The sequence below is a fragment of the Myotis nattereri genome, assembly GCF_964212035.1.
Source record: "Myotis nattereri genome assembly, chromosome: 3".
Taxonomy (NCBI): domain Eukaryota; kingdom Metazoa; phylum Chordata; class Mammalia; order Chiroptera; family Vespertilionidae; genus Myotis; species Myotis nattereri.
The window spans coordinates 29437689-29465234 of NC_138077.1; the positions used below are offsets into that span (position 1 = coordinate 29437689).

Consider the following 27546-nt stretch of genomic DNA (forward strand, 5'->3'; position numbering starts at 1 on the left):
CATTGCCCAGCCAGCCTAATTATAATTTCTATACAAGAGTCTTGCATTTTCAGAAAATGTGAAATCTTATAGGTTACCACTATTTCAAATGTGACTAGGACACGGGAATAATAAATATTACATTGAAAAATGAAAATGGAGTGAAGTAGATAGAAATGGAGGGGGGAATGATTTATGTGGTAATAGACTAATTCCAAGACATGAAAAAGGTTCAGATATATTAGCCAAAAAAGCTTTCTTCTGTGTGTTTACTACAATACAGGGCTGTGTTAATGATTGATGGTAGAGAAGTGGTGGTGAACATGGGACAGAAGAGTGCAAGACAGAAGAAATCCATGAAGTAAAATAAACACATATAGTATTGCTTTGTATCATGGTTTGTTTTTCTTTGTATCATGGTCTATCTTAGACATAGCACAGTCCTGACACTCAATTGCTTTTCCTCCTATTTGGTTAGGTTTCTTCTCTTTGTGACTTTCTAGAACACAGTAAGTTTATTCTTGGCTAGAAGATGACCCCAAAAGCACAGGCAAAGACAACAAAAAATAGACAAATGGTACTACATCAAACTTAAGAACTTTTGTGTATCAAAGAAAACAATCAACAGAGTGAAAGTGAATCTATGGAATGGGAGAAAATATTTGCAAATCATATATCTGATAAGGGGTTAATGCCTAGAATATATAAGAAACAACAATAAAAAACAAATGATGATAAAAAACATAGGCATAGGATTCAATAGGCAATTATTTAAAGAAGATATACAAATAGACAACAAATATGTAGGAAAATATGTTCAACATCACTAATCATAGGAGAAATATAATTAAAATCACAATGAGATATCATCATTCACCCATTAAGATGGCCACCTAAAAAAAACCATGCCAAATTTGGGGGACAAATATTTAAGCAAAAGTAAGAGCAAGTGTTTATTTATTAATTTCAGAGAGAGAGAGAGAGAGAGAGAGAGAGAGAGAGAGAGAGAGAAACATCAATTTATTGTTCCAGTTATTTATGCACTCATTGGTTGATTTTTAAATTTTTTTTTATTGTTTATAGTACTACAGATGTCTCACATCCCCCCTTTACCTACCTATTCCCAGCCTCTACCCACCCTCTAGGTCTTCACCTCCCTATTGCCCATGTCCATGGGCTATGATATAATTTTATGTGCCCTGACCAGGGATTGAACCTGCGACCTTGACTTATCGGATTGACTCTCTAACCAACTGAGCTACCTGGCCAGGGCACTATTTCTGAGTATATATATATACACAAAAGAATTCAAAGCAGAATCTTGAATATTTGCACACTCATGTTAATTGCAGCAATATACACAATAACCAAGAGATGGCAGCAACCCAAATGTCTATTGACAGATGAATGGATAAACAAAATGTGGTGCATACATGCAATGGCATATGATGCAGCCTTAAAAAAAGAAGGAAATCTTGTCACATGCTACAACATGAATGAACCCTTAGGACATTATCATAAGTGAAATAAGTCAGTCACAAAAGAACAAATACTGTATTATTCTACTCACAAAACATCTAAACTAGTCAAAATCACAGAATCAGAAATTAGAAATGTATTTGCCAAGGCTAGTGTTTACTGGGAACAAAGCTTCAGTTGTGCAAGATGAGAAAGTTCTAAAGATGTATTTCACAGCATCATGAATATACTCAACACTACTGAACTGTATGCTTAAAAATTACTTAAGATACTAAATTTAGGGTTATGTTTTTTTTTTTTAACACACACACACACACACACACACACAAATTAGCTGTGCAAAGTATAGTTTCAAAAAAAGAACATGCACCTGGGCTAGTCTTCTAATTATGCTCTAATAAATATATGTAATTCTGGAATTGTAGTTCTGTTGTAACTCACAGTTGATTGATCAAGTCTTTATGGCCAATGAGTAGTGTAGTACTGAGCAATTATACAGATAAAAGTATAAATATATATATATATATATATTTATATATATATATAATATAGAAATGTATAGATGGATGTATAAATCATGAGACATATCTTAGGTGTTTTATACTGAATTTATTATTTTTCTTAACACAGAGAGAGCTATTGGATTGTAGGGGCAAAACTTAATGGCGGTTGAAACCAAAGTGAGAATGATGATTCACATCTTGGTGTGACAATTCCAGTTGGGGTCTGGGCGAATTTCATTCTGTTTTGCCTGACATCAAGATTTCAATGTACATGGCTCATTAGTGCTTGTAGACATTTCTATAATGGCAATTTATTACACATTCAGGTGACAGAAGCTGTCCTTTGAAGAATTGCTTTCTGACCTCCTCCTCTTTCAACCCACAACACCTGCCGAATGAAGTGGCCTGTTTCCACACAGATACTGGAAGTTTTTGTGTACAGAAGGCGAGCAGGGCTGAAAAGCTCTGGCAGGAAGGTTTCTGCAGACTGCCTGTCGAACTGCATGGATCAACAAATTCTCAATTAGAGGAAGATAGACATGAAGATAAAGTATGTGGGGACTGCAAAGCTTCAAGCCGCCGCTGAGGAAGATTTTGAGAACATCTGGTTGATCTATTTCTTTGTAGGTAAGTATTCCTTTCTATAGCCTGCATACAGAAAGCATGAAATTGGCTTACCCAGCCTCCTCCTAACAAGGGGCAAGCTGGTTAGATTTATGGCTCCTTTGATGCAGGTCTGGAGAGAGCGGGGTGGCATGTGGCATTCCCACCGGAGGCCCCACCAAATCCTTTGGACTCCTCTCGGAGGGAACATTTGTCTGCCATATCAAATCATTTTTAAGAGCCTGTCCAGGTTGGCAGTGTGAAAGATCATTCCAAAGAAAAAAATAAAACTCAATTCATGATGTTTAATTTTCCCCCATGAAATTTATGTTTGAGCAAGAGATGCCATCAACACAGAACTTCCCTCTCTCTTAATTTTTAAAATTGGTTCTTTGTGTATGAGGCTCATTCTCTTGAACTGTTCATTTTAAAATGTTGTTCACTTTAGGCAATACATGCTGAATGAATTGTTTTGTCTGTATCTAGCTTCATTTTGTGTGTTCATAGCATCCCCAAATGACCAAACTGCATTGCTCTTTTAATATCTAAGACTGTAACTAACAGGCTTCAGAATGCTCCCCTGCTTTAGAGATATAGCATAACCAACCAATCAAAGCAAAGCTCCAATTATTTTAAAATTATATGAATAGACAGCAAAAGGAGAACTGAATTCAAATTAAGGTTTCCCAGTACATGGCAAAATTTTAAATCCTTACACTAGAAAAGTATGCTTCATTTAATGATAATTGCTTACATGGCATTGTGTTCATGTTATTATCTATGCTAGAATAATTTGAAATCAGCCTCAGCTTATGAAGTTCACACTTATCATATTTACCCTGTCACATCCAAAAGGCTTTAAATGTTCATCTAGAATGAACATCGCTTTAAAATCAATGTACATACACAAAAGGAAATGTTTCTAATTTGTGCTTTTAATTTACTGGTTCATTTCCCATGTACCTAAACTGTCCTTTACTCAACAATCATACAGTCGGATAATTTGCATACATTCCTGCATTTTCTCATTATTCTTTAGCTCTTAAGAGAGTTCTGAGTTTCAGCTATAGCTTACACAAAATTTAGCCTTGTAATGAAGGAGGTCTCTAATTTATGCAAGGCTTTCTGTACTATAAAGAAAGGAAATGATTAGGAACTTTTTACACTCCAGGAGGGAGTGAGATTAGGTGAAGATAGAGCCCTGCAGAGTTAAAACTAGTCCAGAAGCAAAGAAAGGTTTAGCGAATCACAGTGAATTTCAGGGTACAGTTAATCTATACTGTCATCTTTGGGTCTGCTATAAATTTTCATTAAACAATTAAGATTCAACTATATTGAAATAACCTGGAATCTTTAGGTTTCATCCAAGAGATAAACTAGAAGTTGAATCAATACAGAGGATTAATCTTTCACCTGCATTTGCTTATACCCAGAAGGGGAAAAAAAACAGCCCTGCCTCAGTTCAGGAGCCACCTTTATTGTGAATTATCCAGTTCCCCTTTCTTTCTTTCCTTCCCCACAGTGCCCTGCCCGCCTTTTTGGTCATTAGCATCTTAGCAGAAGAGAAAGAGGAGGAGAATAGGATACTTGATAACAAAAGTGGCAAAGAGGTTTAGGAGAAGTTAAAACTAAGAGTTAAAAATAAATTTTAAAACGATCAATGCGTTTGGCCCATGCTGGGCCCGTCATCATCAGAAGTAGTAATTAAGAGTTAGCCAAGTGACTGCATCTCTGCGACAGTGTCAGCACTGCCCCTAGGTCCATTCTCTCTGAAATTGGAGGTCTGGTTCATCAATAACTGGGGTTTAGGAAAATAAGGGACAATGAATCCCTCTTTTATGAAATAAGGAGGTTCAAATGATAATTACTATTGTGTAACCTGCTCTAAAATTCTTTCCTAAAGACATTTCTCAAAAGATACAGATATCATCTAGTGGTATATTTATGATTTTCACCTTAAAGTTACACTTCCATAAAAAGGTAGAAGACATAGGTATGCCTAAGAAAAGAGAAGACGCTGCAGTGTGGCGTGAATTCCAAATCCCCAAATCAAGGAGGGAAAAGTCAAAGATGCTTAAGAATTCTGGAGTGTTCTATCTCACCCCCATCTTTTTCTTTGCTCCTCATTCTCTCCTGTAAGTGCCCGATTGCTTCTTTAGTTGCAGGGGAAGCAGACAGAAAATAAGGGAGAACAAAAGCTCAGAAGAATGAAACTAAGAGCCAGATGGTTAATTCAACTGTGAAGGGCAAAAGGGAGCCGGGAAGACCATGTGGGGAAGATTATTTCAGGGCTCCCAGGACTGAGCAAGTCAGGTGGTATCCCTTTAAGTACTATCTGACTGTGAAGGAGTCATTGGAGAGCCACTTTTGGTAAGTTTAGGAATCAAAGCAAAAAAGTTGTCCCACCGCAGATCTGTCCATTTTCTGCAGGGCTAAAAGGAAGATTATGGCTTCAGAGCCTGGGCTGTCCTTGTTGGAAGGCACGATGCACCATAGATTTTTTATTTCCACGGACAGACTCCAGCGGTTTGTCGCCTTCCAGACAGCAGCTGGCTCTGGGTAGAGGCATGGCCTTGGGCCACAGGAGCTGCTGGCCATGAGGCTAGTGTTGGCTGCGCGTCCCAGGCAGCTGGGCCAGCACCGCAGCCAGAGCTTCCCATCCAGAGCAGACTCTGGTCCCTTCTGGAAAGGCCATGGGGGCTCCCAACTGGCTGCTCCTGGGCACATTGGGGGAAGAGAGGCTGGTGTGAAGGAAAGGAGGGAGTGGGTTTGCGAAAGGTTGGATCTTCCTGAAATCTCTGGTGCCTGAAGGGGATGAGGTGGTGGCCAAATAAAATAAAGGGAGATTATCCCATTTTGAGTAAGGAGGATTGTTGAATGAGCCCGGGATGTGTCCTGCAACTGTGGATTTTTTATTTTTATTTTTTTGGCAGGAGACTTGACTCAATCAACTGCCTTTTGGTTCCCACGTCAAACACCCCGCCTCCCCCACTAGCCTGTGTTCTGATGGACTCTTGGGACTGGGGGCGCACAGAACCAGACAGAATGAAAAGTCAGCCTCCTTTTGGTCTCCGAGGTGGCTGCTGCACAGCTGATTTGGTTGTGAGCAGGTTGGTGTAGGAGGGGAAAAGCCATTGCTCCAGCGCCTCTTTGGCGGGGTTTGGGTGAGTGCGCTGGGTGGGTAGGAAGAGGGGGAGCAGAGTTAGGCGGGACTATTGAGCTAAGCTCCTCATTTTGCGTCTCAGCGGCATCTCCAGCTCCCAGCATCCCCCTCCCGCTCCCGGGAGGCGCTGGTGGAGAGGAGCGGGTGGGGGACGCCCAGCCGCGCGTGCAGCCCAGCCCTGGTGGCAGCGGGGCTGTCTCTTTAAACGCTCAGAGGAGCCCGGGCCAGAGGGCGGCTAACGCGTTTCCATGGCACCGAGGCCGCAGGGGCTGCGGGGCCGCGGGGTTCGCTGGGTTCCAGTCGCTCGCGGCAGAGCAGGGGCGCGCATCTTGGTGGCCGCGGCGCCTCGGCAGCACCCCGGCCACTCCTCCGGCGCTCCCAGGAGCCTGTGATGCCCAGAGGGGCCAAGCTGCTGCCGAGCCCACCGCGAGGAGACCCGCCTCGCCAGCCAGTCTCCCGAGCCCCGCACACCAACTTCTGCCCCGCGAGCCCAACTTCTGCTGCGGGCCCGGACTGCGGAGCCTGAGTGGCTCTAAGCGCTCAGTCGGGTGGCGGCTGGAGCAGCTCCGCCCCGCGGAGATGACCTGGAGGCTGTGGCTCTGGTGCTTGTGCACCTGGGTGGCTGCCGGCTGGCCTCCAGGCAGCGCCATACAGCTCCGGCCAGACATGTAAGTAAGTGGATCCTGCGCGCTCCGGGACTTTTGGGGAGAGCGGGGCCCCTTGGTGCCTCTGCTCCACCCCGGACCCCCTGCGGACAGTCGGGCGGGATCCTTTCCCCCTGGGAGGGGTGGAGGCTTGAACTCAGCAGAAGGCACCCCGTGGGGGTCTGCAGGCGACCCTGGGCAGAGCGCGCAGAAGCGCGGTCCCTGGTGCCTACATAGTCGGGCTTGGGGGGTGGGTGCTTTCCACCTGATTAATACTTTCTCAGCGCCTGAATGATTCCCATCCCCAACCCCCCAGATCTGGGAGTGTGGGTGTGTGCGCAATGTGTGAGTGCCTATGAGTATGGGTGTGTGTGTGTTTCAGTTAATTTGCTGTTTGGAAGAGTAATTGACTAATAAGTCCCACTTTCTGAAAGGGTTTTGAATGAGATCATGTCGAGCAGAGAGTTTTCTTGACATGTTCTTTCTACAGACCATGAGTTGGAGTACATGTGTTTCCCTTTCTTTCTTTTCTTTCTTTCTTTCTTTCTTTCTTTCTTTCTTTCTTTCTTTCTTTCTTTCTTTCTTTCTTTCTTTTTTCTTTCTTTCTTTTTTCTTTCTTTCTTTCCTCCTTCCTTCCTTCCTTCCTTCCTTCCTTCCTTCCTTCCTTCCTTCCTTCCTTCCTTCCTCCCTCCCTCCCTCCCTTCCTTCCTCCCTTCCTTCCTTCCTTTCCCTCCCTCCCTCCCTCCCTCCCTCCCTCCCTCCCTCCCTCCCTTCCTTCCTTTCTTTGTTTCATTCTTTCTTTCTTTTTTTGAGAAGTATCTTTGAGTCCAGAGGAGTGGATTATTCCACAGGTTTGATGAGAGGTGAGCCCGGCTCATCTGCTGAAGTGAGGAGCTGGGGGAGGAATATGTCAGGGATGAGTGCCTGGCCACTTAGATGCTAGCCTCCTTAGGAGAGAAACCAAGAGTGGGAAGATGGCAGAAAGGTATTCTCTGAGGATGGGGCATGTGTTCATTTCCAGATTACAAGTGAAGGCAAGGATATACTAATTCTCGGTCACAGTGGCAAGCATAGGCTGAAGCTCAGGGGAAGTCTAAGTCTTTACAGATTGCCTGGTCGCCTTGGCTGGCTGAAGTTTGCACTGAATTCTGTAGTATCCGGGGATCATCATTCAGTTGTCGGAGGGAAGCCAGAGCTAATTCTGCTTTTCCTTTCTCCTCTGAGCAGGTATGAATAGACACCAGAGTATGTTGAACATTTAACATCTTTGTTACCTTGCTATTTCGTTGCTTCATCTTTTATTTTCTGAAATGTGAATATTTTTATAACAGAAAAATGGTTTAGATAAGTGCACAGAGCCATCTATATCTTCCCAGAACTTTATATTTTTTCTTGTAAGAAAAATACTAAATTTTCATATTTCATCCTTCTCCTTCAATTTGCTTCCTGGTTACTGCAAATGGCACTAACTCTAGATGTGGAGACACGGCCAAGGTGTTGGTAGCATCACAGAACTCCTTGCCTACATAGTTTGTAAATACATGTTTGGCAGAAATGCAAAGAATTCCTGGGTAGGTGATTTCTCTTGCATTGATAAGATGTGTCTTGTTTATTTTTGACGAGAAGGTTGATTTAGACATTTCCTCTCCAGTTTATCTCAGAAAACACATTTACTTTGGATAGCTTGTGCTTGCATAAGCCTTCATTCCTTAGAAACTGCTTTTTAACAAGCTTGCTGGCTAGCCTCACTCTTACCTTTACAAGTGTCGCTATTAAAGTGGACCCTGGGTTGGCTTATTAGCCACAGATTCATCCCTGCACAGGGGACTAAATAATTCCTTCGGGAGGCACTGAAAAATAACAGAAATATCACATCACTTTTTGCACTGCTTAACTGTTTTATCTCAGGTTTCAATATTGATATTTCTGTTGAAAAGGCTGGGAGGATGACATTGCATTTTTTTTTAAAGGACACTGTTACTGACAGCTCATTTATTTATCAGGTGAGATGAGATTGGATATTAAAACCAATATAAATTCTTGGGTGTTTAATAGAGATGCTCTTTCTGCGGGAGTTATGGAGATGACTCTGATGACTCTCAGTGCTTTCTGAAATCTGGATGGGAAGAAATCCCATCAAATTTGTATTTAGTCCTCCCTGGCATTAGAATTAATAGCTTCCTCAGCAGGGACCATGTTGGGTTTCTGCAGATGCCTTTGCAGTTATTACAGGCATGTGGAATACGACCATGTATAGCACTTGGCTTCTACACACTGCCTGTCTATTAAATTAGAAAGAATTTTTCCTAAGATTTTTATGGACCTCCGAGGTCCATTATCAGGGAGAGCAGGCTTCTAATAAGGTGAGGACCAGGAATAGGAATGCATCAACTTACGGTATAGACTGGCACTTACAAGTCATTAACACAGGTAAAAGTTCTATGTAGCTGATCTTATACTTGAACAGACTTTGATGCTGGGGTGACAAGTGAAAAGAAGAAATGACTGTGTAGCTAGATCAAGGTCAGCCTTAATGGAATGCATTGTATTTATGGTACATTCCTCCACAGGCAAGCTCATTTTTAAAGGAACTTTTATTAATGGATGCTCCAGCTCGAATGATAATTGATCTGTCTGATGACCTTGTCTTATTACATAGAGGAAACCTTATAGAACTAAGGTTAGGCAGACTCATAAAATCAGTATTCCACAAAAAGTGCCTAAGGACCTACTATGTCAGTTGACATTGGAAATCATAGTTAATACTTAATCCGTTTGAATTCGTACTTAGATGTGAGGCAAATGTCTAGCCCTTTTATTATTTAATTTTATCTTGTAAAAAGCCCTATGAGGTAGAGGTGGACACTATTATCATCTCCATTTATGATGACTAAAGAGACATAGTAAGGTTAAGTTCACACTCCAGGAAGTCACAAGACTTGGTCCAGGTAGTTTGAATTTCAGTGCTGGAGTTCTTAACAAATATGGTCCATTTCAGAGCATCCAGGATTTTTAAAATCACTGACAGAGGTTTTCGAGGGCTGGTACCTGCTACGTAGTAAGTATTAAGAAATCTATGGATTTTTTTTTTAATGTTGTAAAAACTACAGGATTCTCTTGGCATTTGGTGCTGGGTATGGAAGGGGTTGGGATGCCAGTTGTCCTGTAGTGGGAAGATGGTTCCTCTTAAGGATTATCTGCTTTCTCTCTTCCTCATGGAGACTCTTCCTGAGAAATTACTCAGCTCTCTCATAGCTATAGGTGTTTAAGTATAAAAAAGATGAGCTAGGCTTAAACTGAGAATTGTGGACTGGGGAAAGATAATCTTGGCAATTGCATTATGCATCGGAGTGTTGTAACTGGTAATGACATTTTGATAAAGGGATATTGAAAGAGTTTACTTATGTTAATGGTACTCTGCAAATGTTTTCTAAAGGATTAAATAGAAGAAAATAAACTCTCCTCCAGATCTTTGAAAATGGAAAAGGAAAATGACTGGCTGTAACACACTCCATTAAAAATGTATCCTTTATAATGCTCTCTTGCAAACACTTGCATAATTATTGCATGCAACATGATGGAAAGTAGTCAACATGGAAGTGTTGCACAGGCAGAAGTGCATAAACACAGAGGCAGTAGCTTAAGTTTCTGGGACTTGAGACACTTGGATTTCTCTGACCCCTGGGGGAAATTTTAAAAAGATGTGGCCACTTTGTGACTCAGCAGTCTCCTACGCTGATTAGGACATGTCACATCCATTCCCTAGTGCTAGTATCCAATACAGGCAGTTTGGCATGTAAGTCCAAAATACTATGCCTGATAAGATAGCTCTAAGGAGACTGTTTATCCTTAACCTTCTCTAGCTGATACAAAAACTTATGGTCAGGATGGTGGGCATTTTGTTTTTGAAGAATTGATAAATTGAGATGTAGAGAAAGGCAAGAGGCTATAAGAAATCAGAATCATAAAAGGGAATTGAGAAAGTTGTTTCTTGCTTCACACACCATGTTGGGATTTAAATTTTTTAAAAATTTTATTCTCATAAAGCCTGCAATTAAGCCAGTTAGAGATGTCTGGCTAATATCAACTTTAAAATTACAAATAATTTAAGTATGGCCTGTGACCTGTCACTTACTCAGAGTGTAAATTAGTTCAAAAATATTTTTCTTTCCTGGGAGATCAGCCACATTAAATGAGCTTAAAGTGAATTAGAGAAGGCTGTGTACATTCTCTATGGGCAAGGCATTGTTTGCAGCAGTTTGTGTTTATTAATATCTTTAATCGTAACGATGATCTCATGAGGTAGACGATACTATAGTCTCTAGTTTTCAGAAGAAGACACTGAGACAGAGAGAGGCTAAGCAACTTGCCTTGAAGACGCTTCATCGTGGGCTTGGTGGGGTGGGCTTGGGACCCATTTTATCTGACTCAGTGGTTCCTAACCTTTTTTAAGCCATGCCCCACTTAAGCATCTCAAAAATACTGATGCCCCCTCCCCACCCCCCCGTGACATATAATTCTTATTAGTAAGAAAGTGAACTCCTATTCATGTGGAGGAAGCCTAAAAGGCTATGAACCTGGTCTAAACAAACTTCCAAAGGACATGGCATCCATGAAGAGAGAAAAAAAACAAACAAACCCAAAAAACACACAAAAGGACAGTTGAAGTACTGAGGAAGAAATCACTAAGAAAATTGTTGTTGTTTTTTAAAAAAATAATAATATGAAGTGATATGAAAAAATAGCAAATAAAGTTTCAAAACAATAATAGAGAACTGAAATGCATAAATATGTCATAAAATATATTTATATACTATATATGAGGCCCATAAAACCCTAAGAAATGCAAAAAAATTAACTGTTAATAATTAATTCTCAAATTGCCCCCCTTAAAAATCAAATTGCCTCCCCGTGGGGCGTGTGCCCCACGTTGGGAACCACTGATCTAACTCCAGAGCCCTCTCCCTAATCACTATTGTCTGTGGTGTCCCTCTGCCCTTGACTTCGTCTTCCTAGACACTGAAATTGCCAGCCTTCCTGGTCTTTCTCTCAGTCTGAGACTTTTTACCTAGATTCAGCAATAGTTGACTTTCTCCTATTGCCCCAATCCTCCTTTGCAGTCAACATTAATCCATACTTTACTGATGAACTTGACATTGTATTATATGAATTTTTTCAGGCTTCATGTCCTTGGCTTCAGTATTTTTTCTGTGTCTTTACTTCTTCCTTCTGTATCTCATAAGAGTAAATTTGCCACTATTTTTTAAGGTAATCCCTTCCTTGTATGTTCTAGATTCCATCTTTAAAATTTTTCTCTATCAGTCTTTTTAAAAAATTTTATTGCCAATTCTTCCTTTATACTGTTTTATTTCTTTTACTAGAGGCCTGGTGCACAAAATTCATGCATGGGGTAGGGGTATCTCAGCCTGGCCTGTACCCTCTCCAATCTGGGACATCCCTCTCACAGCCTGGGACCACTGGCTCCTAACCGCTCACCTGCCTGCTGGCCTGATCATCCCTAACCGCCTCTGCCTGCTGGCTTGATCACCCCCTAACTATTCTCCTCTGCTGGCCTGATCATCCCTAACCACCTCTGCCTCAGCCCCCACCACTGTGGCTTTGTCCAGAAGGATGTCCGGAAGATGTCCGGTCTAATTAGCATATTACTCTTTTATTAGTATAGATCCCCAGTATATCCACGTCTCTCTTTTTGCATCTCTCTCTGTTCCATGTTTTAGTATGTCTGTGTCTATATTCGAATCTAGCTTGACCTAACTCATCGATGTGGTTTCTTTTCTTATCATTGATCATTTAATCCTCTGCAGTATACCACCTCTGCTACAATCCCTTCTCAGAGGCTGCTTTTTTTCCAGAACCTAACCTACCCTACTCCCATTTTCCTGTAGCATGAGCTATCACTGCCCATTCTGATTTCCTGCTTTTCCACTTCTTCGCTGTGCTTTTTCTTTGTACACTCAGCATCATCCGTAGTTCTCCTTCTCTAGTGGACCCTATTCCTCTTCCCATCCTTTACACTTCACCTGGTTTTTCTGTCTTTTCTTTGGCTTCCATCACATGGTCTATTCTAATGAGACCCAGATCTGTACACCTAAGCCCAACCTCTTCAGAGTTACAGACTTGTATTTTCAATTATAGGTTTATCATCTCGGAGTTTCAGACTCAAAATGTCCATAGACCATCTATCGTTATCATTGTGTCTCTCTGCATTTTCTCCTTCTTAGGTACTTTGCTCATCTTTCCCTTTCTTCCTTTTTGAAATCTTATGGCTGTTACTTTTCTCTCAGTTTACTTTGTCATTAAATAAGATGGTCGTGAAAAGCCCTTTGTATATGACAATTGGATGACTATACATTATGATTTATATTACTTTCACTTGCCAAATCACCAGCAATGAAATGCCTCCTAAATTAGTTCTCTTTCTTGTTGCCAACACTCAAGGCCAGCCATGCTATTTTTACTCCTAGACTATTACAGTCATCTCCTGATTGGTCTTCTCTTTCAGGTTCTCTCAGATAGATATATATATATATATACACACATATATATATATATATATATATACACACACACATACATATGTATATGTATGTATGTATATATATATGTATATACATATACACATATATATACAGAGTATATATATATACAGTATATATATACTGTATATATATATAAAGTATATATATACTGTATATATATATATATATGATTTAATTTTCATAAAAGCAAAGACCTACTAACATAATTTCCTTAAAAACTTTGATTATCTATGGAATAATTTCAAACATCAGAATTTTATCCTTAACTAGAACTTATTATATACCAGGAACAATTTAAGTCCTTTTTATATTTTAAATAATTTAATCCTAACAACAACCCCATTAGAAGGTTTAATATTAGTGTTTATATTTCATGATGTGGGAATTGAGATTAAGGTTTTCTGGAGTAATTGCATATAAGAGTGGCAGGTCTGCTGAAGGGTTGCGCACTCCAGGACTCACAGGAGCCTGCTGCCAGGGGGGCAGGGGCTGGAGTCCTGGTGTCCATGGGTCTGCAGCTGTGGTAGCAGGTCTGTGGCCGGAGTGGCTGTAGGGTCCCAGGTGGTGTCTGAGGCCAGTCTGGGTGGTGGTGAGGCTGGGCTCCTAGTCACAGTAGCTCTGCCCTTCAAGATGTTGTGGTTTCTGTGCCAGCACCAGCCGCTCAGGAGTGCTTGCAGCAGTATCGGGGGCTCCCCATCTAAGAGAGCCAAGTTCTCCAGCCCCTGAGGTCCTGCAGGATCTAACTGTCCCTAACTCTCTCTCTCTCTCTCTCTCTCTCTCTCTCTCTCTCTCTCTCTCTCTCTCTCTCTCTCTCTCTCACACACACACACACACATACACCACACATGTCCACACACTCCCCTTTTGCTCCCTCACCCACACTCTCTTTCTCACTGCTGTTCTGCCGCTGCCATCTTTTTCTCTAAGTCATTTTCTTAATGGTATGTTTGGAAGGAAGAAGATGAAAGGGGCCATAGTAGGGCAGCTGAGAGGGAATGTCTCAGGAAGGGTCCTGCCTATCAAGTTGAGAACTTTGGAGTTTGCAGGGGACCAATGAGGAGACAAGAAGTGACTGACTGAAAATGGAAATGACTGAATCAGATTTGTGTTTTGAATGAAGAATGGGCTGGAGAGGGAAGAAGCCAGAGTAGGGAACTCAATTAGAAGGTTCTTTCAGTAGGCAAGGGAGAAGTGGTGTGAGTGTAATAAATAAAGGAAGAGTGCTGAAATTAAAGGGAGGAACAGATTTGACGTTTTGATATCAAGAGGAGTTGGTAAATGTGTGGAAGCCAGTGAGAGAAAGAATATTTGAGGGTGGCCCGTGGGTAATGGAGAAGGAGGAGCTTTGGGGGAGAGGTGAGCTCAGCAGTGACCACTGGGCACTAAGGCATCCGCGGGATTTGGTGGAGTCCTTCTGGAGAAACTCCACATAAGGGTCTGAGGCCAGGAGAGTGGTCTGGACTAGAGCTACATTTGGATGTTGAAGTGGCAGGAGACAAATATATATAAAAAGTGAGGAGGAAAGATTATTTAACACGTTAAGCGTCAAGTCTGTTTTGTCTTTCTGCTTCAGTCACCAGTGACTGGCATGGCGCTTAACGTGTCAAGAAGGTGACCTGGGAAATTTTAATATATGAGAGGAGGACAAATGAAAAAGGACTTAAGGAGATTAGGAAACTAGAAGAGAAGAAGGAAAGATGGAGTGGCAGGTGCTGTGGAAGCCTCAGGACTATGCTATGCAAGAGGAATGTGGAAAGTGGACAAGATCACTACTGTAAAAATAATTGACTTTGAGTTCTCTAAACAAACCCAATGGAAGAACCTTGTTCTAGTTGAGAACTCAACTCCAGCAGCCCTCACTTTCGGTCATGTTGACAGGAAGTGGAAACTCCTACAGAGAGGCTGCATGTGCTGGTGGTCTGCATTCTTGCATGACTAAACATTTACTATGTATCTGCCATCATTTTCAGCCTCATTATTCCCAACGCCAGAAATGACAGGAGAAAGGGCTGCCTGCTGTACTAATACAGCAGAATTAATTACAGATGGGGCACAACTTAAGATCAACTCACAATAATCAAGACATTTTCCTTGGTTCTGTGGAGATTGTAAAGATGGGTCAGATAAAGTCTCCATTCCCCAGGAACTTTTAATCAAATACTGTGCTTTTTGTGGTAGGACAGTTCAGTCCCTATTAGACCAAAGTATTACTCTAATTTAAAATCTATGACAAACCAAATTCATGAGAGGAATCATGGAAAGCTTCATGGAAGTGGTGGCATTTGAAGGTGAGAGAGGATTGGGAGCAGAAGAGCATTCATTACAGGAAGAGAGCAGAGCATGGCAAGGCTTTGGCAGGAAAGTATATTCTGGGGATGATATACACTAATGTTATTGCCATTATTGTCTCCATGTACTTGCAGCTCTCCTCTTACCAGGATACCACAGAGTCCCCAAATGCACTCCACACTTACCTGCTGAGGGGCCTTTGCTCTCAGTGAACTTCCTGCTTTATCCATCTCTTCCAGGCCAATCTCTGAGACCAGACTCAAAAGTCACCTGTTTCATGAATACTTCCATGTCCCTCCTATAGGATTAATTGCATTTCTGTCTGTAAGCAGTCAAATGGCATTTGTATACGACATGATATTTGGAGATATCCAGTTTCTTTAAAGAAATCTGCTTGATAACTATGTGATAGTGATGAAGACATGTTTGGAATCAGTAAAAGCATTTCCTGCTGACTCTGTGACATCAGCTCCTTGGCTGTAAATTATGTAGCTTGTCAACTCATGATCTAGGAAATGTTTTCTGTCACTCTTCAGGGGAAAGTCTTCAGTGGTGTTTAATGTTCCCCTCACTGACATGGTTGATTAAGAATTGACAGTAATTCGGAGCTTTAGTGGGTTTTGCTCTTGAGGAAAGAGATAATCCCAGGAGACTTGAGGTTTGGTTTTTCTGAATTATTAGGAAAACTCTTTTCATGAATTAGTGTAGTGGATTCTGACCAGGAGAAAGACAACCTAATTATGAATAGTTTTTTTCTTTCTGGAGCTCAAAGCACTAATATTCATTTGCAGTACTTTGAATATGAAGAGTCTGGTTTATAGACAAAGGTATATGCTAATAAAATAATAGTCAAATTGTATTGCTTCTTTATTTATTGTGGAATTTACACAAATTTTGGCTATCCCACCTTACCAATTTCAAAAGATTAGAAACTGTCCTCAGCATGAATACTATGGGAATGTATCTTGACATCAGAAATTTATTTTCCAATGCACTTCATGCTTTACTCACGCTGAGAACCACTTCTTATCTTTTGAACTCTCCCTGTATCAGGATGAGCAAAAATGAACATGGGTTTCCTTTTAATGTACTAGCATACCACATGTAAAATAAAACAAGGAAAAACTCAAGACACAGCAATACACACTGGCTAATTCTGTCATAACAGAATTGTATTTGTATTGGGCTTTCAACATGTTCTATGCAATACTGAAATGAATTTTGAAATAGGAAACACATAGGCAATGGCCTTGGAAAGGAATGCCTTACATCTTCTGTAAGGCACATTTTGCTTGAATTCACTGACAGTAACAAGTCGGGGCCAGGAAACAACTCAGTCAGCATTCTCCTTCTTTCATAAATCTATTTACAGTAGAAACCCCATTAACATTTTAATTGTTTCACTGCTAGAAGTTGCTCTCTATGCCACTGTTAAAGGGCTCAGCGTCATTAAAATTTAAGGGACCAGGGAGTTCATGGTCTACTCTAATGACCTACTGAAGGTTGTAAAGGTTCTAAATATATTTTTGGCTCACTGAACAACTGACAGATTCTTTATAGTGGCTAAGTATGCTCCCAGGTAAGTTGTTGCATCGCCCATTTCAATCCCACCAGAGAACTGCCTCTGCTTCCTCATCTGAATTCTAGAGTCTCCTAAAGTCCTGTTGAGTATCTTCTACCAACTTTTATTTAGTTATCCACATTAATTCTATAGCTAGATTTTAATTTCATCAAGGTTAAAGTATGAGACCAATAATTGTTGAATTAAAACTGGTCACTGGTAATCAAACTTTAACCCCATAACTCTGTACTCTCTGTATTTCCCCCTTAGATAAAATAATGTGCCTCAAACTTGAGTTATCTATGAGCATTGGGAATTCCTATTCTGTCTGTGCTACAAATGAGCTATGTGACATGTAACCTCTCTGGTCTCTAGTTCCTCATTTGTCTGTTCAAACCTTGGTATGATTCAGGAAATACAAGTGCTTGAAGGATTAACCAGACTTAAAATATATCCCTAATGTGACTTGTTATATACAATTATTTAACGTTGAGTTCTTAAATGTAGGGGAAAGTCTGCCCAAGACAACTGATTTTCTGGTTGGTTCAAGTTGATGTTAAGCCTGCCCCGATAAGATGTAGTTAAGGATCTTTTATCTCTGAATAACTGTGGATAATAATGAAACCCTCTCATTTGCTTATAGGGAGGAGATTTGGTTTTCTATGGGAAAATAGCTCAAGAGAGGTAAACTAACATTAAAACGATCAAAAGCCTTTTACCATCAATGTGGATTGTAAACCAGGAAGACCCAAGATCATCCTATCCTATATAATAAAAGCCCAGTGACCGAACAGTGGAACGACCAGAATGACCGGTGGACCAGTCACTGTGATGCACACTGACCACCAGGGGGCAGTCGCTCAATGCAGGAGCTGCCCCCTGGTGGTCAGTGCCCTCCCACAGTGGGAATACTGCTTGGCTGACCAGGATGAGCGGCTGTGGGCACTCCCACAGTGGGCTGATCCCTGCAGGTCCCCCCCCGCCACCACACACACACACCAGTGCACAAATCCCATGCACTAGGCCTCTAGTCTTCCTATAAATTGTTACTTGGTGCTAGGGATCTATTCTTAATCCTGGCATGATAATAGGACACAGATTTTACAGAAACAGTAATAACTGGGAACGTGTTCACTTATCCTTTTTAGCATGTAATTTCTGTGTATTTGTAAACCTGAAGAAGGAGGTAACCTATGTTCCATGTTTGTGTGGTTGTGAGTTTCTGTAAGTGCCTCCTATGGGCTTTGTCCATGCCATATATTCAGTTTTCAAGAACTCTGCCTTCAAAAAATGTGGTTTTGGATTCACAGCCAGAGGATTTGGGTTAGTGGTGGTAAATAGTGGTTCAGAGTAGATGCTAAGGTGTTGTATGCCAAGATGGTGCTTTTACAGACCAAATCTGCACAAGAGACTTGAAACCATTCAAGAGATACATACATTCATTTTACCAACTCTTTTTTAAAAATATATTTTATTAATTTTTTACAGAGAGGAAGGGAGCGGGATAGAGTTAGAAACATCAATGATAGAGAAACATCAGCTGCCTCTTGCACACCCCCTCCTGGGGATGTGCCTGCAACCAAGGTACATGCCCTTGACTGGAATTGAACCTGGGACCCTTCAGTCCGCAGGCTGATGCTCTATCCACTGAGCCAAACCAGTTAGGGCCATTTTACCACCTCTTATTTGTTTTGTGATTTTCATTAAAGTTATTTTTCATTTTCAGTAGTGTATTGTATACATGATATAAGCATACAAGCTGTCTTTTTTTATTTCTTAAATTATTTAAACTTCTTAAATTTACACAGCAGACTAGTTTACTTGACAGTGTGTGTACAAGTGAAAAAAAATAGTATCATAATCCATAAGTCTGAAATTAGAAAAGTTCTAAACACTTGCAGGTACCTTTTGTTGTTGTTATTTGTCACAAACTAATTTGATGGCAAAACCTACACCAGCTGACAGGAGTCTAATTATAGACTTTATTTATTTTATTCAGTATGAAAAAGCTTAAGTTTTCCCAAAGAATATTAATGTGTTTGATTAGTATGTAACTTTTTAGACATTTCTGGGAACATATGTGCCATATTGCCTTTCTTAAGTCTGAAACATTTTGAATTTCCAAACAGTCTGGCCCCAGGGAATTTAGATTCTTCTAACCTGTATTTATAAACATTATAGTTGAAGAATATACTAATTGTCAAATGGTAGTTTAAGCAGAATTCTTTTATAAGATGAAGAATCGCCTTTAAGGAAAAGTACCACTTTATTTTTGTTTGTTTAAATTCTGGATGATGGTTAGTTTAAAGCAAGAACAGTTCAACTTTCTGTGTTTTCAAAAAAAATGGCACAAGAGCTTTACCATAATATTACTGGATTATTAAAATTTGAAATCCCAACATTTTATAACATACCTTGACAAAAGTAAAAAAAAAAATCAGATTTTATCATTTTAAAAAGTTTTCATCTTAATCAGAAAATAGAGATTAGATGATCCATTGAGGGTAATGCATGAAAATGAGTTCTGCTTCTGTACAGAAGAAACAAAATCAGTTGATATTCATTGAGCAGGGTCACCATGCTAGGCAACATGGCAAGAGCTTTCTATGTTATTTATTCCACCTGAACAACAAACACTGTGCAATAATACTATGCCCTGAATGCTAAAAAACCATTATGTAGAAATAGTGATCCGGGGAAAAGCCCATTTCTGCAATTTAGGTATTTTATTCATTACAATTTTATTTTTTGTGAGTTAAAGATAAAACTTATAATGGTCCTACTCATGGTTACTTTTTATGATGTCTAATTCCAGAGAGTGTGCTTGTGGTTTGAAGAGTAAGGTGGTCTGGTTAGGATCGGCTGCTGGATCCCCTGGTACCAGATTAAATATAAATAGAAGTAGACTTTGAAGTACATTTGCTCTCCTCTGCCTCACAAACTCGCCTATGTGATTTTTTTTTACAAGTTTTATTTTGTTTGGGGAAGCCCTTATTTTGATCCCACAAGCTGTTATATTTTTCAGATTGCATTTGTTATGGACCTAGAGCTGTTGCAACTCTGGTAAGTGACTTGTTTCCAAGGAGAGTCAACTGAAATGCCTAACTCTCTTTGCTGTATTTATTGCATTTCATACTAAATATGCTTATCATATTCTCTCTTGTATGTGGAATCTACATGACCACATGTTGCATTATTAATGGCCTCCCCAAGGCTTTGCTTCTTGCTGTGACTACTGTAATTATCTCAGAATTTAAGCTCTTAATCTAATGGCATGGGTGGGGCCTTTATGTTTCTGGCATGTAGCAGGAAAGAGGTCTATTCTGCAGGAAATGGGAGTCCTATTCAGATGGGGTGGAGTCCCTTGGTGGGGAGTCTGGTCCCCATGGAAATAGACACTTTAAGAGAGCCTAAGGACCGGGGAAGAAAAGTTAATTCTAAAGGAACCTGGGAGCCCACAGAAGGTACTTTTGCATCTGACAGTCCGGGCAGGAATTGGACTTGGAGAACAGGTAAATATTCTCACAAGGGGGAGGGCTACACATGGGCAGAATTGCAAGGGAGGCTTTCTGCCTCTGTTCAGCGTGGCAACTAGAGATAGTAGGGCTTTTGACCTACAGACAAATTAAATGCCACCTGTCAAAAAAGTGAGCTTTGTGGCTGAGTCTTTGCAATTGTGTGAGACGGAAAACATATTTGCGAGGAAGCAGCTAGGAGAGGCAAGTCTGAATTAAAATGAATTATTGCTTGAAGGAAAGATAAATGCCTATTCTGATTGAACCTGAGGCTAGCAGTGAATCTATTACACTAACATATTATCACTGTCTGTTTCATTGTGTACTTCATTTGCCTAAGAAATAAAACTTGTTTTCTCTTGAAAACCATCTTTAACATTTCTGCGTGTTAGAAAAAAAAAAAAATTGGAAACAGTCTAAATATCCAACAATGAGTAAGCAGTTAGGTAAATTATGGTACATTCTTACAATGGAACATTTATGCAGCTATTAAAAATGATGTTTACAAAGAATTTTAATGCTCTATATAATGCTTATATTATAATAAGTAAAGAAATAAGCAGGATACAAATGCCTATAACAGCATGACTTTATATATAAATGCATAAATATAAAAGCAATAAGCACAAAAGGAGGGAAATGCATCATAATGTTTTAATAGTTTTTATCTCTTGGTGGTGAGTTATGGATAATTTTTATTCTCCCATCTATAGTCCTCAGTTTTTGCCAACCTTTCTATAATAAACATCTATTACTTTTTCTTAAAAAAAACAGTTCTAAAAATTCTATTTGTTTGTGAAACAGTTTTTGGACCTGTAATACGTTACTGACCAGAATGCTTGCCGATGACTTTTGTAAGACCATTCTTGAGGCCACCAGTGTCTCCAAACCTTATTTCTGATAAGGTTCTTTACAGTTCATTTGTTTTCAGTAAAATGTGTCATAATGTACTCTCTATCTGCGTTGCCATTATTATTCCAGTGATATCAACAAAAGATAAGGACAATTTCCTCTGTTTAAGGGTTGGTACAGCACCCCAGAGCAGGGTGGGAAGTGCTAACTATACCACATGAACTCCAGACTTGTAACCTGGCTCCAGGTGAACTGAAAGAAGCACATTCAGGAATAAGTAGGCCATAGACATGGTTTCTTTGGACTTATCATTAGTGATTCTGAGTTATATAGTGTTGTGTTTCATTTATTGGATGTTAGATGTGCTGTAATTTGCTAAATACTTCCACAAGCTTATCACCTTTTTTTCTACTCTTAAGGGTGTGATTAACCTGACATAGCTTTTATGATGACTCTTACTTCTGTAAACAGCTGCTTACATATAGACAAATTTGGTTACCTAGAACTCAGCTATCTGACAGCCTTTACAACTTGCAAATAATTGAGAATCAAGAAGTAAACCATAATAATAACATAAATAACAACAGCTAACACTTATTGGGTACTTGCAATTATTTAAAACTCTCTGCTGAAGTACTTTACTTCCATGATTTTCAACCTTTTTCATCTCATGGCACATATTAATTACTAAAATTCTGCAGCACACCAAAAATATATGTTTTGCTATTCTTACAAAAATAGGTACACTTTTGCCCTAACCAGTTTGGCTCAGTGGATAGAACGTCGGCCTGCGGATTCAAGGGTCCCGGGTTCGATTCCGGTCAAAGGCATGTACCTTGGTTGCGGGCACATCCCCAGTGGGGAGTGTGCAGGAGGCAGCTGATCGATGTTTCTCTCTCATCGATGTTTCTAACTCTCTATCTCTCTCCCTTCCTCTCTGTAAAAAATTAATAAAATATATTAAAAAAATAAAAAAAATAGGTACACTTTTGATTCATTCTACTGGATGGCCATTGTTGTCTTGACTGTTGTCACCTTTTTATTTGACAATCTAAGGGAAAAGAGGTCAGTGCCCTGGCTAAATAGTCAGGTATTGCATGTTTTAAAAATTATTGTGGCACACCCGTTAAAAATAGCTGCTTTACTTCATTATCTCATTTAGTATTAATAACAACCCTATGCAATTGTTATTGCTGTTCCTACTTACAGATGAGACGACTGAGGCTCAGAAAGCTGAGTAGCTTGTCCAGGACCATGTAGCTAATTGCTCTGGATCTTTAAGCTGACCTACACATTCCAAAGCTTAAAAATGCTCTTAAATATTACAGTAAATAAAGATCGAAAATAGACCAAGAGTCATAGAAGCATGAACAGACTGTTGAACCTCAGAGGGAAGTCAGGGGAGGGTGGGTGTGTGGGAAGAGATGAATTTATGTGCATATATGCATAACTCATAGACCCAGACAGTGTGGGCCTGGGTGGGTAGAGGATAAGAGCGGGCTGGAAGTTTATGGAGGGAAAAGGAGGACCTATGTAATACTTTCACAAGAAAGATTTTTTAAAAATTCAAACAGAAAGTCTGTGCTCAAACAATACTGGACTTTACACATCAAGATCACTCTATTTTTCAAATGACTTCATTTAGCATATTTACAGACAGTGTACTTGCAAACAGGACAAGGGAACACCTAGAAGCAGGAATTGATAGCAGAAGAAAAGATATTTATCCACTAATAGTGATGGGGCTTAACAAAACTAAAATGTAATCCCAAGACTCCTGAAAGCATTATATTCTAGATTGGTTAGGGAAAGGTGTCTTGTTCACTTTATTAGCTTCTAAGTGTATGAATAAGTAAATATGGAATTTAATGATGATAGATTTATTTTGTCAAGAAAATGTTAGATTCAATGTCCTAATTTATACAAATTTATATTTTTATTATATAGTTTATACATTTTATTGTAGAACTATTAGAATATAGAGATGAAATACAATAACAAAATAAGAACCTTTTATGATCTTTCACCAGAGATATCTACTGTTTACATTTTGGAAATGCTATACAATATAAATGTATGTTTGTCTTTTAAAAAATGGGAGCATGGTTTACTTTTTAAAATCACCTTCAATTATAAAAGTAGAGAAGTGTGTACTATATTTGAGAAGATTTTCTCCCAGAAAGGATAAATAAAACATTTGATGTCTTCAGGAGCAATATGTATTTATCCAGGTAATTATTTCAAGTGATTCAGTCCATTTCTTAATGATGCTGTATCAATGAGGCACTCATGTATTTTACTTTTCTTCATGCCAAAGAGCTCTCATCATTCTCCTCTACTAAGATGAAACATTTTAAAGTAACTTTTTTGTTAATAAGAAAGGATCAATAATGAGAGTAATAATTTCAGGAGGTTTTGAATGGAAAACTATATATTCCCTGGCTGGAACTAATGTGACTTAAAGCCATAAGTTTCTTTGACTTGAAACACATCAGCCTACTTCATTTAGGAAGAGGGGCAGAATCAATTTCCAAGAGCTGTGTTTTCATAGCTAGTTCAATTGATAAAGATTTATTGAGCACCTATTTTGTGTGTGACCTGTATTAGATGCTTATTTAATGCAAAGAGTTGTAGGATGTACTTTCTATACTCAGAGAAGTCCAGTCCAATGATGAAAAAGAATAAAAAAGGTAATTACAATGTAGTATGGTGGGTTCAGGGAGAAGTGAGTTTAGGGGGTCTATAGGAGCATATGGGTGGGTGAATAACTCTTTGGACATAGATGCTGCTGTTAGTGAGGGTGAACCAAAGAAGAAAGGCAAGTGGCAAAGGGACAGATGGTGATAAAATATGTTTTAAGAAGAGGGGACACATGTATAAAGGTTTGGGGGGCTAGAGAACAAGATTGCTGTGTTTAGGGTTATGGAGAGTGGAAGATAATGTGGAACAAAGCTTGATAAATAGCTCTGGCCTATCAGGAGGCATCATGAGGAAATGTCATCCTGAAGAAATGAGGAGTTCTTGGAGGTATTGGTAGTGGAGCCATGAGGAGAAGAGCTGGTGTTTTGAGAAATCACACTGGCAGCTGTGTGAAGAGGCCTAATTTGTGATAAGAAATCAGGATCTGAACTATGTTGGAGAGGAAGAAGCTGTATTCATGAACTTGCTGATTGTTCGGGTGTGGGAGCCAAAGAAATGGGAGGGGAAACGGGTTAAATCATTATCTCTGGGTTAGATGAGTGGGTGCATGGTGGTGTCTTCTGTGATTGAAGAAAGCTGTGAATAAAGGATTGAGAGGAAGGACAAATACGATGAGTTTGGTTTGGAGGTGTTTAGAAGGCAGTCAGATATGTGAATCCTGAGTTGGAGTAAGCAGTGGAGTAGAAAAATAGATTTAGGGGTTGTCTGGGTATACATGTATTGGAACAGAGAAGGGGATGGTATCACTAAGGTGATGTCTGTGGATTCAGAGGGAGTCTTGACCAACATCCTTTGAGGCAGGAGTGGGGAATGCCCAGCCCTGGGGCGGAGCAAGGCCCATGAAATCATTTGGTCTGGCCCTGCCAAGGCATTAAGGGTTTGCTAAGTAAATATAGAAGGCTAATTTTTAAGTTGGTGATTTTGTATGGCCTACGAATGATATTATAAATATCTAAATGGCCCTTGGCAGAAAAAAGGTTCCCCACCCCTGATTTAGGGGCTCAGTACCGGAACGTAGTTAAGGGCGTGGCTTCTGCTATCTGGGTTTAAATCCTAGTTACAGTGGTCACTATTGCACGTTACCTTTTCTCTATGTTTTTCAATTTCCTCATCCATAATTTGAAGATGGCACATATTTCAGTCATAGTGTGACTGTGAACCATAAAATGTGTTAATATATTTAAGTATGTGTAACAGGACTGGCTTGTAGTAAAAGTTAAATAGATTTTTTTCTTTACTATTCTATCCTATATAATAAAAACATAATATGCAAATCAACTGAACAGTGGAATGACTGGTTGGCAGGGGGCAGTGATGACCAGCAGCAAGGGATGGGTGGTCGAGGGGGCAGGGCTGGCCAGCACCATCCCCTTATCAGCCGGCCCACCCACCCGGTCACCTCCCCCAGAGGGAGGCCAGACTTCGGCTTAGGCCATCACGGGGAGTGGGCCTAAGCCATCAGTTGGACATCCCCTGAGGGCTCCCAGACTGCAAGAGGGTGCAGGCTGGGCTGAGGGACCCCCAAGTCCATGAATTTTCATGCACCAGGCTTCTAGTAATATTATAATGATTCAGGAAAGTTTGGCCAAACAAACAAGTGTACCAGTGAAGAATATAGAATAGGTGTTGGCAAAAGGGTGGAGGCAAACATCTATGAGGGAAGTCATAAAGATTAAGGTGGGCCAGAATTTCAAGACGGGAAGTGAGTTGTAGAAAGTGCTTCAGGCAGGATGTAAGAGCTAGAAAGTGTCTTTTGTTTTTTATTATTAGAGTTTGCTGGTAGCGTTGGTGGGAGGGGGCCCAGGCCTTGATCAGTGGTCTGAGGAATGAATAGGAGAGAGACTGGAGTGAGCAAGTAGAGACCACCTTGTCAAGAGTCATGACTTAAGTCAAAGAGTTGGGACAATGATAGGACAGAAACATGGAGTTGGGTGAATGTTTATGGTCACTGTAAAGTAGAGGTGAATCAGAAGCATTTTATATTAGTGAGGAAAGAGCCAACAGAGGGAGAGAACTAGGCATTGAATTAAAAGAGCCCATCATTTATTGATCACATTTCCCTCAGTATAGCCTATGTCTGGCACTGGGCCATGAGCTGAGTAAATGCCAGGAACTACAGTTCAAGGCTGTGTGTGTGAAGGGGGATGGCCATAACTCTTTCATCCTTGTGTTCTGGATGATCAGGAAGGACAGCATGGGAGGGACCCTGCCTCCTTGTGGCTGAGACACTCACAGGAGAATATTGATCTGGATCAGGGCTGGTAGGGCCCCCAGCGTGAGTGGCAAAAGCATGGTGTTGACCTGAAGTATATGAGGTCGGCTCAGCCACTTCTTCAGCAGTCAGGTCACAGTTTAAGGACTCTCCTGAGTGAGAGAAAACCCCTGCAAGTTTGGTTACTCTGCAGTCATGCTGACAAATCTATTTTCTATGTGACCATTGATAAACTTTTATTTAAATACTTTATTTTTCCAAGGCAGAAGAGTATATTGGAAAGAACATGAAGCTAGATAACAAAAAACGTCCTCCCTTCCCTTCCCTTCCCTTCCCTTCCCTTCCCTTCCCTTCCCTTCCCTTCCCTTCCCTCCCCTCCCCTCCCTTCCCCTCCTCTTTCTTTCTTTCTTTCTTTCTTTCTTTCTTTCTTTCTTTCTTTCTTTCTTTCTTTCTTTCTCTCTCTCTCTCTCTCTCTCTCTCTCTCTCTCTCTCTCTCTCTCTCTCTCCTTCCTTCCTTCCTTCCTTCCTTCCTTCCTTCCTTCCTTCCTCTCTTTCAGAAATATCTTCTGAGCACCTACCAAATACCAGGCAATATACTATGGGCTAGAAATACAATGGGGACATGAGAGGTCGAGTGTCTGCCAAAAAGAGTGAAGTGATGGCAAGACAGAGCTGGAAGAAAGGTTGGGATTATCCAGGTGACAGGAATAGAGGAAGAGTTTCCTAAGCAGATGATAGCTTGTGTGGAAGCCTTGGAGTTATGAAAGAGTCTGGTACTTTCAATGACCTGAAAGAAGTTTGGTTAGGCTGGCATATGGGAGTGCTGCTCCTCTAAGTAGTTAGCAACAATGACCCTGAGTTTCCATCTCCCCTTTAAGGCCAGAAGTGGGCCAAAGGATGCCTCTGTAGGCTCCTGTTCAAATAAAGCAGAAATGAAAACATTGATGGAAATGACTCTGAGGATCAGAAATAGGATCGAGTAGGATGCAGGAGAGTTAAGGGCAAAACTAGAATCTGGGAGGTCTATTGGGCAGTTACCTGTGGATGAGACCACTGCACTGATAATGTGAATAGAGGAAGCAGTGGTCTGGAAGAAGAAACTAGTTTACTCAAGAGCAGGAGATGCTGGGCTGAACAATGTCTTTGAAATTCCTAGAAGGTGGTTCATTTGAGAAGGATCACCATGAAATGATAAAAACAAACCGTTTCCAAGGGAAGAGATTTTAGAGGACAGACCAAGGGACAGGAGCTGGAAAGCCAATGAAGAGACACAAAAAGGTACAGCACCAGAGAGAGAGCTCAATGAATTTGGGTCAAGAAATTCTAGAAGGGAGTGTTTTTAACCAATTTCATTGAATTCTAACTTTCCTTCAATAAATGCTCTTTTTCAATCCAGTTAATTGGGTAAATTCTTGGCTTAATAAACAACTCCAAAGTGTTGTTTGAGACTGGCCAAAACATATCTGTCTGGTAAGTGATAGATGCT

General features: G+C 40.3%; 1 protein-coding gene across 1 annotated transcript in view; it reads left to right on the forward strand.

Annotated features, from left to right (window-relative positions):
- Positions 1-2500: 2500 nt before the first annotated feature.
- Positions 2501-27546, forward strand: part of LOC308515321 (uncharacterized protein) — a gene marked incomplete at its 5' end in the record, with an annotated part of 608185 nt that continues 583139 nt past the window's right edge. The window contains 2 exons of the mRNA XM_081085959.1: positions 2501-2588; positions 5810-6395. Of these exons, the coding sequence (XP_080942085.1) occupies positions 2501-2588; positions 5810-6395 (674 nt within the window). The remainder of the gene's footprint in view (positions 2589-5809; positions 6396-27546) is intronic.